The 25502-nt window shown below is 45.9% G+C and overlaps 2 protein-coding genes across 3 annotated transcripts in view; one reads left to right on the top strand and one right to left on the bottom strand.

Annotated features, from left to right (window-relative positions):
* Positions 1 to 8498: 8498 nt before the first annotated feature.
* LOC139050499 (neuropeptides capa receptor-like) overlaps positions 8499 to 25502 on the bottom strand; it is an 81578-nt gene continuing 64574 nt past the window's right edge. Inside the window, exons 3-6 of the mRNA XM_070526949.1 lie at positions 18415 to 18635; positions 16639 to 16927; positions 15004 to 15135; positions 8499 to 14623 (exon numbers count right to left, since the gene is read on the bottom strand). Coding sequence (XP_070383050.1) covers positions 14190 to 14623; positions 15004 to 15135; positions 16639 to 16927; positions 18415 to 18635 — 1076 coding nt within the window. The 3' untranslated portion in view covers positions 8499 to 14189. The remainder of the gene's footprint in view (positions 14624 to 15003; positions 15136 to 16638; positions 16928 to 18414; positions 18636 to 25502) is intronic.
* Positions 15029 to 25502, top strand: part of LOC139050500 (dermonecrotic toxin SpeSicTox-betaIB4-like) — a 275782-nt gene continuing 265308 nt past the window's right edge. The window contains exon 1 of one of the 2 annotated variants that reach the window (XM_070526952.1): positions 15029 to 15150. The gene's annotated coding sequence lies outside the window, so the exon portion shown is untranslated. Of the gene's footprint in view, positions 15165 to 25502 lie in introns of both variants that reach the window. The other variant, XM_070526953.1, reaches the window with a different exon arrangement.

The following is a 25502-nucleotide window of genomic DNA, read 5'->3' as shown; positions in this document are numbered from 1 at the left end:
ACCGTATCGGAAGCTGAATGTCATTGTATTGGATAAGACTGCCGATTGTACTGCGCTGTTCAGGTAGTGCTTCAATTACTGGGCTGCTATAGATGACAGCGGATCAATGCATGGTTTGAAAGTAGGATATGTTGATAACACATGAAACGTTGTTTTTATACCTTTCCGCTTTGTGGATTACTTACCAAATATCCTCTCGTTGGCACGAATAATGGCGGATATGTTTGCATGAAGTGAATTATAATTGTTAAGGTAGGAGAAACAGGTTATTCGATGAAAGGAACGCAACAAATACTGAAAGCACCAAACGTCTCTGTGGAGAACGAAACACAGCTTAGGATGCCACAATCGCTAAACCTACCTAATTGTTTTGTAGGCGATATGTGGCTTAACATAGCTCATTAATGCGATCGATCTTCATCGTTGTCCGCTTCCGCGTCGGCGACGGTGTGGGCTCAAACTGCAGCTTAAGTTTCGTGGTTCTGCTGCACACCAGTGTCATCGGAGAGCAGTACACGCTTCATTAGCGACTAATCGCCCAGAGTAATTAGGGCTTGTTTTTTTACATTTGTGTACGGCACTGGTCTTTTAGTCAACGCACGTGGTTCATGACTCACCCGCAGGGCAATCGCCGTGCTTCGATAAAGGCAGTTGGCTCTCCCGCATGCTACATCAGTTCGTGCTCCAAACCTCCGTGATTATACTCGCGGAAAACTTTCTTCGGCAATAAAGGAAGTAAAGCTAATGGGGCGGAGCTTCTGCACGTGTGTTACTACGCCAAGTAGTCCGGCGCAGCCTGCAGCGCTATTGGTGTCTTGAAACAGATACTGAATCACCTTAGCTTCCACTTGCGGCGGTTTCGCATTTACCCAAACGCGGAACAGAAAAGCTTTAAGGTAAGTCAGCTTTAATCCGCAGTGGCGTACTTCGCCTTATGTATATCGCTCTTCTAAAAGATGTTTTAAGGCGTTAGGTTTTCTTAGCTGATTCCTCAGTTTCGTGCCGTTCGCAGCGCATTTGTTGACGAAAGCGCACGTGATGCCGCAATGCGCATCAGCCAATGAGACGGGAGAGTTCGGTCACGTGAGGCAAAATTTGTTTCGCCGCAACACCACCAGGCGGCGTTGCCCTCCACGCATGACCAGTGTGCCCCGTAAGTACCTACGCATCCCGGGTGGTGGAATCCACCAAATGCGCCCGACCCAGTACAGCGGAAGTTTTGCCGCGTCTTGGTCACGCCTCGCATTTCCCTTCGTGAGTCGTCAGTAGGGCGGCCCTTCGCCGCCAGGTCGCGTTAGGATCTCGACATGTTAATCTTCGGACGTGTTGATGTGCGCCCGACTGCGCCACTGTAGGCCAAGAAATCTGGCGAGAACTCGAGCATCGGAAAGGAGTGTAGTAGCACCTCCTTCGGCCAGGCTCCCCAGGTAACTATTCTTTGTTTTTGCCTCTGCACAATCTTTTCAGCGCACCTCTCAGCAACTTTTGGAAGAGACAACGCCCGTCTTAGGCGGCACGATCTGGTGTGTGAGTGTGCGCTCGGAACAGCTAACTGTCAGAACCGACCTGGCTTCCTATGGAGAAATAGTAAACATTGGTCGTCTGTTGCTGTTGATCCACGGCGACGGTATGTGAAGTTCTGGATACTTGAGCCCTCTATCTCAAATCGCAGCTAAACATACAAGAGAAATCAGTGCAAGAGAAAGAAATGTCAATTCAAAAAGGGTAGAAATAAGAATGCGCAGTCTGCCTATCATCGTGGGGCCTTTATTGAGAACCACGGCTGAATACGGGAACCCATGACCTCACATCCTTTGCGCACGGTCCTGGAAGTCCTTTAAGATCTCAGCTTTAAGAAGCCGAAAGCTTTGTTTGCTGCTGCTTTTACTTTTTTTTCTTACGTAGTCCCTGTTGTCCTGAGCCAACTTTTCACTCTCAACGTTTCATTAACCATATGCCTAAAAATAAGAAAACTTACGATTGCCTTTTGCGTTGCACTTTACGTACACCTCCCTATGTCGTTTTTTCCTCAATCCATCACACACCGCCTTGCACTTTCCATCTACAGTTTCCGTCTACAGTTTACATCTGCAGTTTCCATTTGGGGCATAGATTGTGAACAATGTAGTGCGCAAACACGAGCATTGCATGATTATAAAGTTGGGACCTGTGCGATGCATAAAAGTTTGACGAGATTACACGTTGCACATGGTAGTAACGATAAAAACAATTCTACGCATCGCATTTTAATATTGTAGTGGTTAGGTAACCGCTTCGAGAAAGCTTTGCTTCACACACAGATTGCAACAACCTGTGTAGGTTCTCATTTCGTGTTTTCCACTTTCGCAAAAAAAAAGACGAAACAAAAATATCACCGCTGATCATTAGCGGAAAATTCAAAGCCGTTATCACACGTACCTCCTTCTCTTTATCAGCACTCCCCGTGAGTGGGCGTCCATCAAAGCAAGACGCTCTGTTTTTTTCCAGCCTCTTCACCTGGAAATCTTGCGTGATGGCTCCTCGGGTCTCGTCTCATACCCAACCAAATTTGCCTGTCTATTAAAAGTGAAGCGCGCCCCTTAAGGAGAATCTCTCTCGTGTAAGAACTGTCAAAGTGAGCTATACAACGAAAAAAAAAGAGGAAGCATCCAATGTAACCTGTATAGCGGCAGTCTCGCTCTTGTTCAAGAACTGTCAAAGTGAGCTATACAACGAAAAAAGAAAAGAGGAAGCATCCAATGTAACCTGTATAGCGGCAGTCTTCCATCGCGCTTGAGACGTGCCTAAGGAAGGGCGCCCTCTATTCCTCGCTGGCGATAATGACTTCGCAGTTTTCTTCTTTGCGACAGCGTCGTTCGAACAAACAACGGTACGAGCGAATGCAACACCACGTATATAAAAAACAACAACAACAAAACTGCTCCTCGTTTGCATTATCTATTGATGGCACACTGCCTCGTGTTTTCTATGATCAGGGGACAACGACAATAGGACAAAAAGAAACGCCGTTGTCGTATAATCGTAGCTGGATCTGGCGTACTCGTTAGTATCCTCGCGTGCTATTTATCCTCGAACGTTCGCTGTTTACTGGTTTACTTTAGCGCCCGGGAAAACCGGGGACATGCGAGTGACAAAATGCGTGGCCAGATATCGCCTCGAGGATGCCACCATTCTGCGCGCGCGTTCTCCTTCACGTCGTTCCGATAATGCAGGTCCGTTAGCTGAAGCCTTGGACGTGAAATTGCGAATATACTGGAGTGTACACAATGGAAATGCGTTTATTGTGCGTCTCTTCCGCCCTGCGCAACTTCGACGCGAAGGAAAACGAGCTTTTCTACGTTCCATTATACCTTTTTGCTTCTTTCGTTTCTTTGATTATTTCTCTCCTCCTTCATTTTGGTGCACATTTTTAGTTTCTTGCGTACGTATGTTCCCATTGCTTCCGATACAATATTGTTTCTTCATATTACCGTTGTTTAGGCCGTTCTTGTTTTTAAAGCAGTCTGTCTTGCTAGCGTCATAAATGATTATGATTGCGGTGATGCTGATCATCATGATCATCATTATTATTGTAAATTTATTTTCTTGTCGCCGCAGTTCTATTCGCCTCCATTTTATACGTTCCTCATTTGTTACTTCATTCAAGTCCCCACGACTTCCTACGTTCCTTTGTACTTGCCACTTCCTTCTTTGCTTACTTCCTTAATTTATTTATTCCTTTCTTCCTTATTCTCATCCTCTGTCTTTTTTCCCTTTCTGGACTGATTTAATTCGTCTTCCTTTCCATAATTTCTCGTTTCCGCGACGCAGAACTAATTTAATAATTATTTCGTTCTTTTAGATCCATCCCTAAATGTTACTTATTTCCGCATCATCTCATTTTCCTATCCATCCTTAATTTGATCTTTTCCTATTTAATTTCTTCGACACGTTCTTATTTCATGCCTATTTCCTACCTTTCGTATTTAATTGTATCCATACAATCTTAATTTCTGTCTCGTTTCCACCAATCTTACTTTTCTCGATCAACAATTCACTCCTCTTCAATTCCTTCTCTTTCTCTTGCTTCCATTACCCCACTTTCCTTTATTCCTTAATTCCTTCATTACCTTCTACCTTGCTTCACTCATGCCCTTCTTGCGTCCGTTCCTCATTCATTGCATCGTCATTTGCCTCCTAGATCCGTCCATTCCCTTTGGGTTCATTCATTTTTACAATGTTTTCCTTGTGGCCTTTCCTTCTCTAATTTATTTGCTCTATCTCCCATTTTCTTATTTCGCTTTCTAACTTGTCTTGCAATCGCACTGCATGTTTTCCTTTCCTTGTGGGCCCTTAGCGCGCTTTGACCAAAGACCTCTCACAGAGGAACTCATTTTCAGATACCGCCATCATAAGCCATCGCAGCAGAGGGCGACGAGGGCACTGTTGCGGTTCTTGAGGGCGACAGAACTGGACAGGCGACTGTAGCCTGAACAGATGTTGATAGTGCACCAAGTGTCAGTGTGCTGTGCGATGACAGTGTTCGGTGACAGTGACCGATTGTGATTGTGTGTCTGTGCTCCTTCCTTTCCTTTCCTTATCTATACTTTGTTTCCACTTTACCTCCCCCTCCCCTCTCTCCCCAGCGTAGGGTAGCCAACCGGATTTTTTTTTCTCTGGTTAACCTCCCTGCCTTTCCCCTTTCCTCTCTCTCTCTCTCTCTCTCTTGTGGGCCCTTTTAAATGGAGCAATGCAGCAATGTAGCCAGCGGGCAAACGTCTGCTATCGTATTACGACTGCAGCACTGAGATGGAGGCAGTGCGAAACAACGTTTGCATACGCAGCGGACGCACACGTGGTCGTGAGGCTTGGTGAAGCACTGTGAAAGACACACACACACAAAGTAAATTTTTCGTTATATCCGGCATTTACGCGGCGTATTTGCTCGTGTTTTGCGAGTGCTCATCTGTGCTCTTGCATGCGAACTGCCCCGGGAAGCAGTGTCCCATCGCGGCAATAAAGCGCCGGCGCCGCTTCGTATGACTCGCCGTAAAGCCTTCTAGGGACAAAAGCCGACTACAAAGTGCTTTGAAAGCACGTCGCGAGTCCCTGAGTTAGAGCTCCGTTACAAAGATGGGACCATTTGCACGCTTGCTCGGTGCTCCTAAAGCCAGAAGGAAAAATAACGTATAAAAAGGGCAAAAGAGACCGGTGGTCAGCATCTCAAATGTAAACACTGTTTCTAGAAGCCGTGAGAAAGGGAACCAAAGCACTGCACAGCAGAAGCAGACGGCTTTGAGAAATAACAGCTAGAAATACGCCGACAGAACGAAATTCGCGCTGCATTTCGGGGCACATTGTTGTCGTCGATGCAGAAAGTCCTTGTTGTCGCGAACTGTTGTATCATTAGTGCGGGACGTGACGTCCTTTATTCGCCTCGACAAGGTCATTTCATGGCAGCTACAGGCATCTTTGTCGTAATTAGGCCTGACGTCCTGTAGTTGCGGCATGACCAGTGCTGACGCTGCGTCTGAAAGCACGCCGCATTCACTATAGGAGACGTCGAGGTCGAAACACGAATTCTTGTCTCGCTTTCCGGATCCACCTGTGGTGTCCTTCAGCAGGTGGCGCTCCATGCGAGCTGCACTGGGACTTAAACCACACTTCAGTGGCATTTCCCTCCCTCCACCCTTCTTCTCCATACCAGTGCTGCGTTGTACAAAGAAGGAACGCCAGAGAATCGCAAAGCCTTATTGATGCGGGAAGCGAGGCTGAAAGTCAGTACACGCACACGCACACACACCCGCACGCACCAGCACACACACACAAACACACACACACACACACACACACACACACACACACACACACACACACACACACACACACGCGCGCGCGAGCGCGCGCACGCACACGCACACACACACACACACACGTGTGTTCACACACGCACGCACGCACGTGCACGCACACGCACACACGGACGCACGCGCACACAAAGGCGCGTGTTCGTAACCATTAAACCAGCTTAATCTTCGATAAGGAACGCATAGATAAACTGTAGGAAAAAGCGAAAAAAATGACGCGGCAGGATGCACAAAGGTAAAAGAAAAAAAGACACAGGAGACATAAACAAGTACGATCACAAGCGGGATGATTTATCTTAAGTACGCTATACGTGTTGGTGTGTTTCTCCTTCGCAGCTGTCTCTGGAAGACAGCAGCACTCAAGGGTAGCACATCGTCGACTCGGCACTGAAAACAAGTGGTGCAAGCTTTATAAATGCGTTCCGCGAGTCAGCCACGTGCATCTCAACATTTCGTCCAAGGCGCGTCGCCGAGAAAGAATTCAGAACTTGTCAAGGAAGCGCCCTGTCAGTTCTGCTCAAGTTTTCATGTTCACTTTTGTTCTTTCTTTTTTTTCGATCGGCTTGTTTCTTGGACCTTCTCCTCGCTTCATTCTTTTCTTTTTCTTTCTATAAGACGTATTCATCCATCTTTCCACTTGGCATGCTACGCTGCGCCCTATATGATGTGAGAGCTTTTTTTCTCTGCCTTACACATAGGAAACGAAGAGCAAAGCAGCGTCCTGTAGTTTAACGACCCCTTCGTCGTTTTCGAGACTTAGAGCGGTTTCGCGCGATCCGCTCGACATGTTTTGTAGGCAGCGAAGGGCGCAAGTCTAATGGTCACACTTCGCCATTCCTTGCCCTCGGGAGACCTTGGTCGGCTCGCATCCGCAAACCCGCTGCCTTGGCTCTCTGGCTATGGTGCTGCGCTGCAGGGCATGATGTCGGAGGTTCAAGTTTCGGCCTTATTTTGGCGGGTGCATCATGCGGAAACGCCTGCATACCGGGCTTTCAACGTATGCGAGAGAATTACAGGTGCTCAAACTTAATCTGTAGCCCACGCCTATGGCTGTCGTCATAACCCACCGCGCAGTTTAGGCTTGGTAAAAACAGTATTGCACTTTATTTTTTTCTTTTAAAATTTTTTTGCGACTACGAACGTATCAGAATGAGTGTGTAGCTTCCCCAAAAAAATTATTGCACAATATATCATACGTCATCATCACAATCCTACCTTATGGCCACTGCAGGACGAAGGATTCGAGTGTTGCTGATCAATGAGTGTTTTGCTTGTTGTAATTAATGTCCAATAGCTATTTCTTGTGCTCTACTGACAGCACTTCTGTGTGACTGTATTCTTCTTGTGTCCGATTTTATCGGTTGATTGATTTCATTTATTCTAAATATTGAATTTGCTACTGGTAATGCGCACATCCTGTTCACAGCGTTCCCCCTGGCTTCAGCTATTGGCCCAAGGACTGCGCGCAGAAAGCTATGTGCTAGCTTTGCAAGAAGTAAAATATTACAATTGGTTGAAACAGTTTAGCCGTTTTCTCCCAGTAATCACCGGTAGCCTTGTCTTGCGTCAATTGAGTTCATATTCCTAAAAGTTTCGCAATCTCGTATCACCACTAATTCTCAGCAGTCCTCGATTGCGGTTGCTCTCTGTTGGCACCCCATTCTGTGGCTTTATGTTGTGCACCTAGCCGGGCGAGTTGGTTTAGCATGACGATGACGTAAATGCGCTTAATGGACGTGGGCGACAGCGTCTTCACCTACCGTCCGCTTCTTTTAAGCGCATTTTTAATCATCGCCTATGTTGTACCCTCTACGTGGCACGTGACCTGTGCAACTGTGTTTATTCTCGCTAATCTTGCCTATATTAGACGCCACGCCTGTTGGATTCCTAATAAATGCTGCCTTGTTCCCGTCTGTTAGCGTTACTGTTATCAATTTTGCACTTTATCGCTCCCTGCGTGGCACCCTTTTTCAGGTTCCTTAGTTGTCCTTCAAGTGTTCTCCTCGCAGACTAGTCCTGGTCAAGTGTAAGAATGATACACGCTCCATTTAATGTCATGGGTTATTGACGGTGTCGAAGCAGCAGAGATGACAGCATTGATGAATGGGTAGTGTCGGGCTACTCGTTGGTTGAAATCGTTGAAAGAAGACTGGGGGAGCATCATTTTTCTCAAATCGACTTAGGCGATAGTTGAGCCCCAGAATAAAGGAACAGAACACCATTTCAGCTGCCATGTAGAGTAGCTGAAAAGTGAAGAAGATACAGATGGAGACGCGAACAACCTTTATTACACTTTTTTTTTACATAAATACAAGCACCTTTTCATGTTGAGGAACTGAGAACAGAATGACAATGCAAAGCGAGTCAGGTATAACGTGCGAGATAACGCACTGAGCATCTTTAAAGTTCCACAACACTGAGACCATACTTCTTCAACTTCAGCGTCCTTTTGCCAGAAAAGAATTTTCGTTAATGCCTTTTACGATGAAACGTTTAAACTAAATTGTCACACCAGGACAGAATGGACGCAACCTGGAACGAGCGTTTTTTCCCCCTCATAATTGCTTTGACGAGATGTTCGTTTTCCACAAAAACTGCCCCGTAAGCACAGATGTACTCGGCTAGATTTTTAGCACTTCCATATACTACTGCTACTATACAGTAATCAATGCTTTTGAAGAGTGGGCTGATTTGTACAGAAGCACCCACGCCTTCCTCCATTTCGTTATAGAAGTATTGGGCTTCTAATATGTTTTTCTTGGAACAAATCGCACGTGGATTTTGAGCACGCGTATTGATTGACACCCAGTGTGAAGTGCTAAGCCAGGCACTGTTTGTCAAAAGGAAAATGCCCGCCTTTAAATTATGTGGCTACCATCTAAATACGATTGTTCATTTTCCACTGCACTATCCATATGCAATAGCTCGTCGTAAACCTTAGAATTATACCCGAAGAGAAACGTACATTTTAGAAAATGTCCTCTTGAGAGCATGTGTCATTATGATCACCGGAGTAAGATAGGCGGAAGATTCTGCATACTGAAGTTAGCATCCTCAAAATTAAGCAGGTATCATGCACATCATGACTTCATAAAATTCCATACTTGCAGACTCTGATTATTCAGCCTATACCCATGTGGCATGTTGCTAATGCATTGTGATTATTACTGTTTTTGGTGTCAAGCATCAAAATGCTCTCATCGTGTCATTGACGTTCTAACTTATGGGGCGAGCAATCATACACTAGATGGTTCAGAAACGAATGGTACATTTAAAGCCATTGTTGTTGTTTGCCAAGGCTTGCATTCTTCAACAAGCTCAGGTGCTTTAAACTGCGTATGGTTCGAGAGACAGTATTCCGTTTTAAACATGCTCATGACACATCAAAATCAAAAACAAAGGAGAGACGGTGCTGACACAAATTTCTTATGGCATGTTTATCGGTGGACAATCATGGAGCTCTCAGGCACACACTTTCCGAAACATTCCTGTCATGGAGACATAAACCGTGCAGTAAAGATTAGGGATGCAAGAGAAGCGAACAACAAACACCGCCGCTATAACAATTAGGGAGGCACGTACCGTGAGTGTCACGCTTAGATAAAATAATTGATGTCTATAAAAGCAAAATTATATATCACATTACAGCTCTTTCAATCGGATAGACATGGTCGCCTAGCTTGTTACGAGAAAATAAAAGCACCTACAGACTTCATAATCAATTTCCACATAGAATTAAGATATGAATGCCACACAGAGGCTACCTCTAAGCGTGACACGCAGTGTACATTATTGGGTACAGCAAGGATAAGCTCATAAGGCAACTGGCGTTACGACGAATGCGTAAATGCACTGATGTCACAGGCTCACGCTGTACACGATATTGTTACAGCTTATGTACAAACATCTGAGCCGTTATACACAAAATTTGTCTCAGGTATGTGAGGTACGCGATTGGCCACTCCAGAAGAGATCGTCCTGTTATCGCACTCAAGATTACGAGCAGTGAATGACACCCAAACAACGGCAGGCGAGCAAGCATTGTCTCGTAAGGGTAGTTTTATGAACACGAAATGAAGACTGGAGTCGGAAGCAGGATAAAGGATGTAATAAATAAATAAATAAAGCAGGGGCATTAGCACATCGGTTCTATATGGAGGTCACATTCTTGGATTGTGAAACTGGTCTGCCACTTTGTGCACACTGAAAAACGAGACAATGCAGTTTGCAATTTGGTATAAAACAAAAAGGATGAACTGGAGCGTGCTGATTGTTTTTATGCAAGACGTATTAGGGGTCTGGGAAACAGAGGCAGCTATATTGAACATCAGAAATGTTGTTTTCTTTTGCACGAGTGGAGAGGGTTAACCACGGATGGTTGGTTTTTCAATCAGGAAAGTTCTCAACTTAAACATGAAAAACCATTGAACAATTTTTGATTGTGCGAGTAAGTAATGTTTCAAAATTTGATGGTGCTAAATTGAACTGGCAACAACACAGCTTTTTTAGCCATTTGGTCTATGATATTAAAGTATTGAAGTGTGATAACAAAGCATTACAATAATATTCCCTTCTATCCTTCTCGTATAGCCATGAGGCGTCGTCCTCTTAAGAAAAGGACCTACGTCGCCTGTCTCCGACGGCTCAAAACGCTCCAAATTGCCCAAAGGAGTGCTTGAGCCCAAATCGAGAAAAATCTGTTACAAAGCTCAAAACTAGAAAGGACTTGAAGTTTTATGCAAACATCGTGAATAGGAACATACGAGGAGACAGTAAGATAGACAAGGCTGCCGTGCGCTAAAAGGGTATAGGTTCTTCCGCATTTGTTCGCTTCTATATACTATACAGGACCCTAGATTAAAAAAAAGTAAGAACGATTTCATCAATGTCCGTTTACACGGCTTATGAAAAACAAGTATTTGTAATCTAGGGCTCTGGCGCCGAGTTTGTTTCGACGATCTGTGTGTGTTATGAGTGTGTGTGTGTGTGAGCGCGCGTAAGACAATGTTGCGCAATTAGAATCTGGCAGCCGGGCCTGGGTTACTTGCACCTTTTGCTGGCCTTTTCCGTTAGAGCGAAATTAACCAAGCAGACACAAAAGCAACAAACAGCAATATAAGACAAGTCTGCTGTCTCAACTAGACAGTGCTTGTTTTCGCTCTACAATATCATCGTGTGATCAGATTTCCTGGAAGTTTCGAGTAGTTAGAAAAAATCCGAGTAGAAGCGATTAAAAACGAATTGTCTTCCTGGACATAAACGTTGTAAAAAGAAGAGAGATCTATGAATCTGCGAACTACAGCATTGGTTTTGTTGAGATACTTTAAAAACAGAAAGCAATCCTCCGTTTTGAAAACGCTAATTAAGAGTTCGTGCACATTATGCATTACGTTGTTAACTTTATAACTAGATGAAAAGATTTAGGAACAGTAGTTGACGGAGGTCATGCTGCGAGGACTAACATATCAGGAAGCTGAACTGCCTAAAAATAATAAAGTTTAAAAAATATTGTAGAAGCCGTCACATTGACATAGGCATAAGAGGTACGGGGTTATTATCCTAGTCGAGCCTGTGTAGCAGCTTATTTACCACGGCCCTCAGCATCCCTGGTGTTCAAACAAAGTCCGATTCGATAAAAATGACGCATTTTTAGCTAAGAAATTGACAATGACAAGGCACTAGTAGATACTGTTGATATTTGCTTTCAATAAGACAAAGTAGCCAAAGAAATGATCAAAACTTGGCATGATCTTTCATGTGATATCAATGCTCTGATTGGTCTTAGCTGGAACTACATGTGCGCACATTTTGCTGCACGTTAAGTGAGCATTATAGTAGAAAAATAAACCAGCGACACAAGCATTTTGCTGTGGGCGTAAAATCAACATCACGTGACATCAAAGCTACGGCTTTTATCGCCTCGAGGTTGATAGCAAAGCAGTAAAAGATGCAAGTTACCCAAACGTGACTTTAGGCATCGTTATGCGCACGTAAAGGACTGGAGCAGCCGCTCGCTATAGACTAATGTACAATATGTTATGTTAGTAAAGAGAGTCTGCAGATATGGCTGGTCTATAGGGAATGTGTTCGTGAGCAGTAGGACACAATCGCCACAAATTTTCTTTCGCGTTGAGTTTTACGTCTACGTCGTGCCGCGTATGAAGATTTGGCAGTGCGCACATTTAGCAGTCCTTATCGGCTGCCGACGTCTTTCGAGTAATATAGACTTTTTCTCTGGAGTTATGTACATCGACGCAAAGCTTGACGCCGACCCTGAGCGTGCGTACTTAGCGCCACTGGTGTGGTGATACAGATGTGTGAAGTCTGAACACAAAAAATAAGCTCGACATCTTCTTTGAGAGTTAGCCATTAGGTCACGTAACATGATTAGCAAGACGTATCTGGCTTAAAGGTTCACGCCCATAGCACGCACACAGAGTACACAGTAGACACGCCCAACAAGTGTGGAGCCTCTTCCGCGAAACATCACCGTGGATGTCGCCATCATCAACAATCGCCACTCTCCAACCGCACACACTTCAAACAGGGTCAACATTTTTTCAGGTTAAACACGGAACAAATGATGTTCTGAAATGCGCCTGTCTTCAGTGCAGAGAGAAAGCCACAGTCTTTCGGGTCAATGTAACCACAAGCGTCACTAAGGTCACGTTGAGGAGCGGTTGCCGCTGCGTGACGACATCCTTTCCGGTATACTTAAGCGATGCCATTGTAACGATTTCAGTGCAGTCTTGACTAACGCACTCGCCGTGCACATACACCAACTATACCAATCAACGCATGTGGCCCTCATTGTTCGACCTAATCCACCCAATGTTCGGTTGCGTCAACATTACGAGGCCAAAATAACCTCGCTCAATATGGTTCACAGATGTTGACTTTCCACAAACTTTGAGAGTCACAGGGCTTCCTCTTGAAGTTTCTCTAGTGATTCGAGGCCAGTGGGTCCTGGATACGCAGAGAGTACCATTTAAACCTCCTTGGCTTCTTGCTTCCGCCGGGGCAAAGGGTAAGGTGAGTATGTCACTCGAGTCGCTCACAGATACAAGCCACTGAACAGTTCACACAGCACGATTCCTGTCGATGTTCATCAAGGACGCACTTGGTCACATTTTCACTGCCGCGCTATACTGAAGATTTTGGCACTGTGAAGTCCGCTTCGACTTCGCTTTCAAGACGCTGTGCGCGTCACTGAGCATTGAAAAGTTGTCCGGAAGCTACAGCTCTCAACTGCCCTCTTTCGTAGTGGCTCGGCAGGGGGCAAGCTGTGCTGGGCTTGGGATGCCCAGCAACATAGCGCACATGGGGCCGTAGCACGGTTTCTAGATCTAGTGAGCAATAGCTGCTCAGCCTAGCTTTGGTGCAAGGTCGCTTGCGTTCGTCGGTGACATCCTTTGTTTCTGACCAAAGTGCCGCAGCTAAGCTTTCAAAATACACAAAATGAGTTGTCATATTTGTTCGATCTCGTGAGATTCTTGGTCGGTGGCTGCTTTTGTTTTCAATAAGGGAGTATCTAGCAGCAACGATAGCTGAGTTATCATTCGTAGACGCGGATTGTAGAAGATGAGTCTGTTGCCATGCAACGCTAAACACTTTCGGAGCACGCAACCAACTATAGAAGTCACATGACAACTTCGCCACAAGGAGTGGGCCTGAATGAGCACCTTCGTAGAAGCACTGTCTTCACGCCTGCTGCGTCGATTGCTGAACCACAGACAACAGAGTCAATGTGAAGCTGCTCATTTTGCTGCGACTGCTTGGGCATGGCTGAAGATCTCTGCTGGTGCCACAACCCTCTTTCGAGAAGTCAGCGACGTAGAAATTTACTTTGCTGATCCATGCGGCTCCATGATGCTACAGAGATGGCGCGCTAGATTATTTGCGCTTGGCAGGGAGGAGGTCAGTCTGCCTTGTGGTCCCAATCATCCTGAACATATTTGTTGCATTCTGTTCCGCATCTCCCATACCTGATTCTGAGTCTGAGGATGTGTATTTTACAAAGCGTTAGCACCTGCTGAAAGTTAAAGTTTTGTGAGGGCCTTTCATGAGAAAATGGAAATTTCAGGATCTTCACTACAGCAGAAAGTCTGGTTAGAAACCACCGTGAATACGCTTGGATTTCCTATAGCAGACTTGGAAATCATCGTAATGTGCAATCACTACCCTCCCGAGTGTACAACTGTGGATCTCGGTTCCCCAATTGTGAACACATTTGGTCGTCATGGACGGTGGAAAAGCTAACACCATTCGGTGAGCTAAAGACCATGAACATCGTCCTGGACGACGTATAGGTTTTCTCACCCCTGAGGATGACCCACGCGAAATTCAGACCACCGTCTCCGATGGCTCGGGGCTTTTTTCACTGGAGCCGATCTCCTTGGTAGGAGTCTCGTCCTTGTCGTCTGCTTTACTCTTCGTTGGTGTCAACGGCGGTTCCTGGTTAGGCCTAACGCGGAGCACCGCCTGTATGATGAGCGCCCGCATGGCGATGTCCGCGCCGTCGTCCACGTTGGCCTCGTCGGTGTCGACACGCTGGACGATGGAGTACGGCTTCAGAGTGCTCAGTCTCGTGTTGTCCAGGATGGAGTGGCCGGCGCCAACGATGACGACTGTTGCTCCCGCTTCAAACTCGCCAGCCGAGAGCCGCTGCTTGTTCTTGGAGAGGGTGCACAGGGCGTCTCGAAATGCCTCTCGGTACTTGACGGACATCAGTGAGTAGAGTATCGGGTTGATGGTGGCACTGAAGTAATAGAGGCACCCTGAAACAGAGGAACACAAAATTGCTGATCAGAGTAGGGAACAGTTCTGCTTCCAGGCGTTCTATCAACCACGAGATAATACGCGGGTCTGCAAATTACTACATTCTGTCAGTGCAGTTGAAACCCGAGTTTTCGGAGTTGTTGGCGGACCGAGAAATTCGCAAAGCCGAGAAACACAAAATTTTGCCATGGAGGAAAAAAGATATTCTTCATTATGAAGTGCGCTATTTTTTTCCGTGAGTGCTGCTTGTTAATAGTGATGTTACACACTTTTTTCTGCTGCATCAGAGCTGACACTCAGTGGTTCTCTTTTCTTTTTAGGCAGCAAATACAACAGCGACGCCTGAAAGCTCCTGACCGTGTGGTACTGGAGTACCTACCCGCGGTGTAGTAGAGCACCTCGTTGAGTGTGCGTAGACCCGTGGTCCACTGGCTAGGGCTGACGTACACCACCAGAAGGCGCTGGGTGTGGAACGGCGCCCAACATACGAAGAAGGCGATCACCACCGCCACTGCGCGAAACGGAGGTGAGCACGCCGATGTGAGTAACCACACAATGAGTCATTCCAATTTGGGATGCCAAGCGTACATTACTAATTTACATCGTCGTCCTAGTTTATATTCACTTCAGGGTCTTTATACGGTGTTATATGTGTGCATGTATGTATGAGGTTTCTGTAAAAACACCTCTGCCCACAGCACTGTCTGTTTGCACTACTCTGTTGGCACGTATAGGGGTGGCTTGAAATGTAATGTGGATTGGCCCGAAGTGACGTTGCGCAGAAAGAACCCTTTTTTTTTTGCCCAGTGTGCTTAGAAGAGTGGTGGGAGATAAGGCTGTTTGCACGATTTCCACCTTTTCAACTGTAAGAATTGAACTGAAGAAATAGCAGTGGCTTAACATCAATACCCTATAGCGTGGCCAGAGCGCCGTGTTGTTTGGCACAGGTGGACTTCTGTTGTAGGTCTGACGTCTTCCCGTAAAGGCATACTATTTGGTCATTGCTCTTTTTGCTTACTCGCGTTACTGCGCATTACATGACGTAAACCTGCGAAAATTGACCAGTGGACCCCCGGCTATGACAAAAACATAAGGAAACCCCAGTGACTAAGAAATCTGAAACAAACACCTTGCCTCATATGAACTCAGGATCGAGACAAACACTGTGATCTATTTCTTTTTCTACAATTCTTTGTGAAGTACGCAATGTCATCACCTAAACAAGATGAAGGTCCACAGCTAGGAACATAAAGTCTTGGTGTGAACAGTGATCAAACGAGACATGTTTCTGGAGCCAACGTGACGCCAAGGGGACTGGCCTTTGTCAGGGCACGGTCAAAATATTGCTCTGACGAAGTCAAGTTGTTGACCTGATGAGGACAAGTCCCCTTATCGAAATGTTCGCTCCGCAGATATCTTTTCTTCGACCGCTTATGATAACGTTGGCATCAGGGGGGTGACGAAGGGTGCTCGTTTTCATTCAGTCATACGAGAGAGAGCAAACATAAAGACCCTCTAAAAAAACATTTATAGCACGGGAAGAATAAGGAGTCCGAGGGTGTCGATGTTTCATGATCATGCAGGGCTTCGTAAATGGCGGCGGTTATGCGTTTAGCGCAGTTAACGGAGAGTTTGCGCGAGCGCACGTTTTACAGTGCAAAGCGTTTACAATTTATTTCAGCCTCATATTGGGGCGCGTATCCTCCGCAACTTCCGATTCGCTAAAACACTACAGAGGAATCGGGCATTCTATTTTTTTTTGGGGGGGGGGGGTGCTGTGAGGCAGAGAAATACCTTTCGTCTCTCAATCGTCTAGCAGTGTACGCATGAGGGGAAAACAGCTCAACTTTACGCGGACGAAGACGGGACAGACAACACACAGGCAGTGTTCTTTATCGGTTCGTGCAAAGTCACGCCGTTTGTTTTTTTGCCACGGATCTACACCTATTCGGCCGAATGTCACCTGTCACACAAACTCCACAGCGCGCGTTCTGTCGTCGGTGGTGATCCTCACCGAGCATTCTGTGCACGGGTCTCCGCTGCTGCCTCCCTTGCTGGCCGGGTCCCGGCTGGCTGCGTAGTCGCATGCCTATCTTGAGGTACAGCACTGCTATCAGTGTCATGGGAAGGCAGAAGAAGGCGAACGTCGAGCACTGGAGCAGGGGAAGGCTGACCGCCGTCGTGTCCATCGGCAGGGCGCAGAACGCAGACTCCGGCACCACGCGCCCCGAGCCCAGCGGGAAGTCGACGAAGTTGATCCGGGTGTACACGGCGAACGGTACGGCGCTCACCAGCGACACCACCTGGTCCATTTGTGCAAAAAACGTGTATAATGAGTATGACGTACGTTGAATTAGCACAGTATGTTTCACTGACGTTTCGGCTAGTGGACTAGCCTATGACTAAGGCTGGTCCACCAGCCGAAACGTCAGTGAAATATATACTGTGCTAATTCAACGTACGTCGCACTCCTTTTTTTTTTCACTTTACTACCGGGGCCAGCGTGATTTCCTCAGGTATATATATATATATATGGGGAGGTTTGGAAGTCTATTACCGACTGGCATGTTTGCGAATTGGAAAACCACCTTTTCGTTTGAAGTCCACTGTTAGTTGCCAGAAATGGCCCCTCGACACATACGTGGTCAAAATAAGCATCTCCGTATGCCTTACATGCTGAATAGGGATATTATTTGCGTGAAAATAGCGATGAATATGCAATATCGTATGGTGGTTTCACCTTTTGGACTCGGCAACCTGAGTTTTGATGTTATTTCCCTATGTTCAAAGAGCACTTCGTAGTTGTTTTTCGTCGTTTCAGGCTGCCCAACAGTATATATTTCAATTATTGTCCGTTTCTCTAAAGTTGGGGTGCAAAAATATGAATTAACCACTTTGATATGGTCTGGCATACATCTGGCCCTAAGTCAAGTTTGACTATGTTATGCAACCTTCAATACATCGTCATACGCACGAAGAGAGCTGTTGTAGGAGTAAAAATTACAGCAATCGAAAATCGAAGTGGTACCAGCTATTGTAGACCATGGTACTTCGCACATGACGCCAGCATTAGCTGAATGACAGAAAGCGGCAGAGAAGGAAGTCACGTGGGGATTACGTCAACTAGTCAGTTGTGGCGCAGGTGGTTAAAATTTGGAAGCATTAGCGGGACCTTTGATGGTAATTTTCTGCATAACAAAGTCATATATTGGCTCGCATAAAACGATCATAGATATTTCAGACGAACAATGTGTCGATCTAAGTTGCGTAAATTCTTTTTTCCTTTAGTGTCCCTTTAAATGGGCACCTGTGCAGATATTCAGTATAGCGCCTGATATGCTGTGCTTTGTGTTACTTTGCTTCAACAGGTCGAATAAATTAGCCTGGTGCTGCCATCTGCTAAACACCTGGTTAGCGTAGAATGGGGAGCGAGCGACCGCTCAGGAAGAATATTGGTTGCAGCTATTATCCCTAGGCAATAAAGGACTATTTTTTTTCACACTGTAGAGATTCCTTGTGAGAAATGTCTTTGTAGCTTTGTGCAACTCTAGGATGGACGACAACCTTTCTCAAAGACTTGTGATGTTGTCTCGGTTTTCTGCGTGGATGTTCGCAAACTAGCTGCGGTCGGCCTCCATGCCTGCTCTTAAGTGGCCTTTAATTGAACCTGTAGTTCAAGGGGATAAGTTGGACTTGTGATCTCGTACGTACTTATACTACTCATAATTAGCTATAATCAAGCTGGAACCAAAATTGACACGTGGGCCGCAAGCAACAGCACGTAACTCACCCAGATGATGGCAATGATGCGCACGGCACGCGTCAAACATGAGGTGGTCTGCAGGAATAGCGGGTGATAGATGGCCACGTAACGCTCTGCAGTGAACGCCACGATGGTCAGAACGGAGGCGTAGGAAGTAGCCTCCGCCACCAGGGCCCGGAAACGACACAGGGCCTCGCCCAAGCGCCATGGGTACTGCTGCCAGTACAGCTTCAGGTCATTGGGCAGCCCTGCGCAAGGGATAGAGTGGACACAGAGACGTCATTTCCCACACATCAGCTGAAAAGTAATTGCGGTGCGATCAAATAATGGCGACAAACATTACTTGTGATTGCAAGTTACAATTAGAGTTCGCACTGCTTTGTAAGGTCTCTTGTCTGAAGCTTCTTGCGTGTCATATGTGCCTCCAATATGTGTGATCACACATGGTCTTTCTTGGGACAGTGAGTTTCACTTGCTGCTAGCGTTGAATCGTGCCACCGTATCCAAAGCATCATGTGCCGCTTCCCGGAGGAGCCGCAGCAACAGACATGGCTCCGAGGTTAATGAAACAGTCGAGGCCTCCGTGCAATACTCGGATGACATGCGGCGATTTCGTTGCCTAATTGCGATGAGTAGTAATGTTTTGCGATGCTGGTGATCGTGCACAAACAAACTTGTGATCGTTTAGAATATTTGCAGTTTATTTCTGCTGGTACGCGCACCTAAATTTAATTGCCCGAGTGTCTTCGCACTGGAAAACAGCCGTTGCTGCGATCGAAAACAGCCTTACGCTTTAGCAAGATATTAGGAAGAGAGAAAACTTCCATCAACGATCTAATTACGTTAGGAGAGCAGACAATTAGGCTAGTTGGTTGAAATGCCTACTGAAAAGGTTTGCGCGGAGACACGCCCGACTCTGTAGTTCCCTAATTTGTAGTTGTTCTTGAGGGCCAGAAAGTGATCTATTAAACTAGAAGCATCATGCTTAACTGAGCACAGGTTCACAATTGGGAAACAGCTGGTCCCGTAAACTTGCGTGGCCGACTACACATTCGTAAATGGCAGGGGAGCAGTCACACTGGCTGCACTGGAGATCTAGGTTGTCACATATCGTGGTTCTGACTGTATTGTCTGGCTTAAAACACAGGCTTTGTCTAGACTCACCCTTTAACGTTTCGCCTCCTTCCTATGCCCTCAGCAGCACCCACTGTTCTCATCTTTTCTTTTTTACACATGCTTATGTTCTCCGTGCGAAGTGTGTCTGGTTGGAGGAACTTACCTTGGGCTGATATAGCCACAATTATTGTCATCACCCTTTTTGTGTCTTCGGTGTAGGGTAGTTACGTTGCCCTAATCTATGTCTGTCGCGTGATATAATGTACTTTCGTTTTCTGATTCCGGTATTCTCTTTTCCTTCGATTTTCCCTATTTTCCCTCTATTTCATTGCGGTGAGCGCGGTGTACCTATCGGGATACAATTGCTAGCCTGCTTCTCTTTCTGTGTGCATTATGTGCGTTCGTTTCTTTTTCTTTTGCTACTCTTGCACTATGTAACGGAAACCCAGAGAGAGGAAAACTTGGACAAGTCAATGTTGCGCAAACATACAGCTGACTGATTTTGTAACACCTCACGTATATACATGTACCGTTACATAAATATCCCCTTCAACGTCTTTTTATATAAAGATGTTGAAGGCAATAATCAATATGAACAGGAGGTCTAAAGAAAAATAAGGAAATCACTTGAAAGTCGCTGATGCTCACAAAAGGCAGTCCCGAAATCTACTAAAGTAAATTTTAAAAATGATGTGTTAATTTAAACCGATTCATTGTTTCTCTTTAGATTACCTTTAAGGCTTTTCTTAATACACATCTTTTTTTGGGATACATACACCGTTAGCAAGTAGGATCGACCTTTAGACGCCAAACACCGAACAGCATCGAGCTTGCAACCGCGAACTTCGAGGAGCAGCAAACTGTTTCTAGATCACAGAGATTTTTGAGCGACTTAGCTGTTGGAAATTTTACGTGCAGCCCAAAAAACTTTTTTATAAACTTGCTCAAAGAAAATACGTCTATCGCGTCATTTCTGTAACAGAAGACTTGAAACGGAAAGTACACAGAAACCCATGCAAACATTTTCGCAAACAAAGTTACGTATGCCTAAAATATTATACAATTTTCGTTAAATGTATAAACAGGTGAAATTCATAAACTTTACGAACGATTTGGGAGAGTTTGTTGGTATGGTTCTCATATTATTTTACCTATGTTTATATGATGAACAATAATTATTATAACCCATTCATTGATTCAACTTCAAAGCTCTCGGACCAATCCCTTTCGACAGGACAACGCCTCAGTGAGCAGCCAATATTGACATACAGTGCTGCGCATGCGCCACAAAGCTCATTAGAAACGTACTACAAACTAGTTGTAACCGGACGAAAACGTGGAAATCCCCATATCCCTCGAAAAAGAAGAACGCCTTCTGATGTGGCGCAAATGCGAGAGGTGAAAAGTACCAGTTCGCGACTCCTTTGAGTTGCCTTTGCGACCGCTGCTGTACGCTGATCGCTTTCCGTATTGCGTTGGTCAGTCTTTCTCCCCTCCTAATCAGGCGCGGGACCTGGGCTACCGTTTCGAGGCCCATTCCTCTGGGGAACCATTAGCGTGGACTGTTGGCAGCCCTATCTTGGGACGAAGAGAACGAGGTCCTGCTAGGCGATAGCGGTGATTGAGTGGGAGTGCTGGCCCGATCCCCAAGGAAGCCTCGTCTGGGTCTTCGGTTCCACTCTGAGGGAAGGCAAAACTGTAATGGGATTTTTTTGGGTGATTTGTGTAGAACAGGTAGCGGTATTATTTTACACTTGCTCACGGAATCTGGTTGTTGCTGTTCGGGCATCTTTTCGGGCGTCAGAGTAATGGGATTGCGAACAAAGCTCCGCTACACTGTTTCCAAGCAATCAGTTCGTTTACAAACATAGGCTTTTTTTTCTTCCTGCCTGACTTTCTTTGTGGGAACATGTAATCAAGAACTGGAAGCATTTGTGTATACGTCATTGTGAAAGTCTTGCCTTAAATTTAATGCTCTGTTTCCTGGTTTGCCTTTTGGGACGTCGTTGTTTTATAAGAAGGCTTGGAAATGGGCTAGTTAGCATTCAAGAATTACTATGTGCTTGAACGTCGAGAATAAGGTAGGGACTTGAGGTCAGACACACGAGTGCTGACTTGTACCGGCGTTCGAGGAGCGTCCACACGAACAGTAGAAGATCGTGCAGTCGCCCTAATGCGTTGCAGAGTGATCGTCTTTGTAAGTAGAATCGAGGACAGTGTCAGAAAAAAGGTTATGTTCTCTCTTCCTACACATTTTTTGGGAACATATACAAGCAAACAAGCAAGTAAAGTACATGTAGCACATGTCGCTTGTTTGCTTGTTTGCGATGTTCTAAAAAAGATGTGTAGGAAGAGAGAACAGTTTAACACTGCATCACAGTTTAACACATCACAGTTTACCACTGCATATCATATCTGCAAGTCATTCAGTGCTGCCAATCGATTAGTACTTTCCGGCTCAGCGTTTCTGTAGGGTCCGGCAACGTGATCGTTGGCTACACCAATAACGCCTGTCATATAAATTTTGTTTCCTACTGCCGCGTGGTTTCCTGCGGACGGAGAGCGGGCACCACCTCAACAAATGCACCGCTTAACGTATCCATAAGAGCTAGCTAGCGATCGAAAGCAACGAGGCCAAGAAGTGTCAGCTTTGTTCTCACAGGTCTACGACAGGAGTTTCAACGACGCAAGCTACGTGCTTTATTACGTTTCACTCCTGAACGAAATCGAGTGCTTTTGCCGGGGATCTTGGTTCGCCATATTTGGTGGTAGGTAACTGGCGGCAGCTATGGTCCCCGACATGTAAACTAATTCAGCCGAGGCCACTTGTTGTTCCAGGAAGGTCGTTCATGAGAACCCACTTAGCTCTGATCTTACGTGGGGCGTGTGTCATCAGTGCAAAACATAAGCATGGTAACAACCTGACTTTGCATGGCAGGTCATGCGGGTGCAGGTCAGAGCTTGAAGAAATCGCCATCATCGAGATGCATGCGCGCCGACAAGCGGACATGCGAGATCATCGAGGCTTTAACAATTATCCAGCATTGGCCCTTCATGGTAACTTGGCGTCCATTCAACTATCTGACAAAGGTATCGCGTATCCGCAAGATACCCCACCCGTCCCTCGCCTTCACTCAGGGGACGTATTCTGGGACTATCACTTTCGGCGATACTGTCGCCTCGGCCATCACACGCGCGCTGATTGGCTGGATGAGCGAAACCAGATGAGCTGATTGGCTGGTTGAGCGCTAGGACACGTGAAGGCGATAGTATCACCAAAAGTGATCGACCGAGAATGCGTGCCCAGGTTTCCCTAGTCACTGATTCAATCATGTTTGGGCCCGGTTTTTTTCTCCATACTGGACCGTTTTGTATCTAGCAATATATTTTGACACCGCACAATAACCTTTATTTGAAAGTCAGCGTCCGTATGGCCTCTTCCCTTAATGTTTTGTCACAATTTTGTGCTGTATGGCGTATTATTTCGTCATAAGAACACATTAAGTTCACGACCAGCTTGAGGTATTCCAAGTGAATGACTGATTAATGTGCAAAAGAAAAGCAAACAGATATTGAGCACTAACTGTGGCAGGCACAAAAAAAAAGCTAACGTTTACGTTGCCCTTCTGGGCGGTGGCTTATAGCAACTGGGGCACCAACTTGGCCTTATCAGCGACCCGATACACTGAATGTGGAACGTTTTTAGCGCAGATGACACGTCGCAGTACATTAAAAATTATTCAAATGAAAAGATTGATGGAACTGTTCTGTGGACACTTGTTGCCACCCGTGAGTTAAGCTATTAGCAAATATCAGGGAAACCACGTGTTAATACAGTAATCTTACTTCTTTGCTGCTGTTTGGTTATTTCCTGTGATTTCTTGCTTATTTATTTACTTTTGTGTTGTCGTTTAGCTAATAATATGAAAATCCTTCTATCGGACTCCCACACAAGTATGCATTTGAACCCTTAACGTAGTAACAAATAAAGTGAACTAAAGCTGTCAAACATTAACGCTGGTACGGACGCTGCGTGAACGATAGATTACTATCGATATCGATTTGTCGAGCTAACCTTACCACAGTCTGCAAGCACTCAGATCGAAGTTCTCCGGAAAGCGTGCGCCAAACTCGGTGAAAGCAAACGAGATGTTGCGTGATAGCCAGACAGCCGAAATTGCACTGCCGTGCTTTTGTTGTCCATTAACATCAATCGACGTTGCACGAAGCCTCCTGTATGTCGTGGTGAACGTTCTACGAACACGCGACACAGTTAGCAGTACGCATGAATATCGTCGTTGCCCTTGACCAGGGTGCTTTATGTGGCACGTCAAGGACATGCGAGAAAAAGGGTTAAGTGGTTCATGGATGCACGCTCTGTTAACCATTGTCCATTTGCAGAAACCTATACGCTGAGTGCCCTGCAAGGCTTCCTGCTCGGCTATGCCCTGGCTGGTATAACCCTGAGGCTGTACGGCATGCTACTGCTTGCCTGAGCACATTGGTTCGATGACTGACAGATTCAGAGCACTTAGCTTGTCCTGGTAGAAAAACAAGTTAAGTGGTTTTCTTTGGTGTCTTAGCAGCCCCGATTCCTTGTGTGCCTTGGCTAGCCAACTTGGCGAAAGTTCGCAGGAAGTTGCAGCCTTAAAGGGATCAACAGTTTTAAAGCAAGGAATGTCACCCGAAGGACTGTTTCGACAAGGGAAAAAAAGAAAAGTTCCTGAGGAAAGCAGTCACACTGAAGAAGGCAAGACCCGGTGTCGAAACATTGGCTCCAGTGACATTACTTCTTCGACCATTAGCGATCATCTAACAGACAGGGTTGCTTTGTGGTGCGTGCGAGTGTTTTAGTAATGGCGGTTCCAACGCTGATGAAGAATTCCAATGTTCGCATAAACAGGTCCCCCTGTAGAAAGCCCACTGAGAACCGTGATGGTACAGAGCATAAAAAGCAGTTAACAAGGAAACCAGGAGCCTCTCTACACTGATACACCGACTAGTGTAGTGACAATGGCATCCCCTCAAGCTAGTACCAGTACCAACTCGCCCAAATGTCGATCCTTCTAATTTCTCGAATCACGCTTCTGTGCGCGGCCCTTGGAGAGGAATTCAGGGTGCTCAGAAAGATCTCGAAGCAGTTTTTTTTGTGCTGCACTTACTTTATTTCCGCACAACTCACACTCAAACGGACCCAATAGTGTTTACTTCTGGCCATGGCCGTCTTTCTTGACTGTTTCTCGCTTTCTTTTAGTCCACCTCGTGTTTCTAAAAAAAAAGAAACTTGGACGCAGGTGCACCGACTCAGGCAAGCATTAATTGGCTTATCTTTCAGCGGTTGTGTTTTCTCCTATCTTTTTATTTTGCTAAACCGCGTCTTGATCTGCTGTGTTTGCCATGCCACACTTCCTTTCCAGACTCTTGAAAGCTCGCACTTGCTGTTAAAGCCTCGAGAGGACGCTTTGAAACTGACACTTTGTCGAACGCTGAAAGTTCCCGGTACCGGTTTCAATCGGGAACTTCCGCTCTTCCTGGACAGTTTCGTTTGCTCGAAGGACATCCGGTGGCGCTTTTGTGCGAGAAAATCACTCCGGCGACTTCACTTCTGCTTACAAAGAGGCTTGGCCGATCGAAACAGGTTTCTCCAGTTTGCCGAAGAAGCGAGTCAAAAATTGGTTGGCTGTTTACCGGGATACCGGCGTGTTCTTCACATAGCCTGGCCACTTTCTTGCAGCCTTGGAAGTTATTGCCTCAGGGCTCTTAGTCGGCGGCCAGCAAAGCAATTTGTAACGTGCAGCTTCTTATAATAGCATCGCTTGGCTCTGCTTACATCAATTCGCGATGTTTGCGGAAGTACACACGTGCCATATTACAGTTCGACCTTGCTTCTCGGTGCTGGTGCTTTCTTATTTTAGCCAAGAACCTTCGTAACGTTGTTTCCTTTATGCTTGTCTTTAGTTCCCTGGTGTGATGGTACCTTACAGATTCAATTGATGTCG

Source organism: Dermacentor albipictus, chromosome 10 (assembly GCF_038994185.2).
Source record: "Dermacentor albipictus isolate Rhodes 1998 colony chromosome 10, USDA_Dalb.pri_finalv2, whole genome shotgun sequence".
NCBI lineage: Eukaryota > Metazoa > Arthropoda > Arachnida > Ixodida > Ixodidae > Dermacentor > Dermacentor albipictus.
The sequence above is the reverse complement of the archived record's forward strand: the minus strand, read 5'-3'. Positions and strand labels throughout refer to the sequence as shown.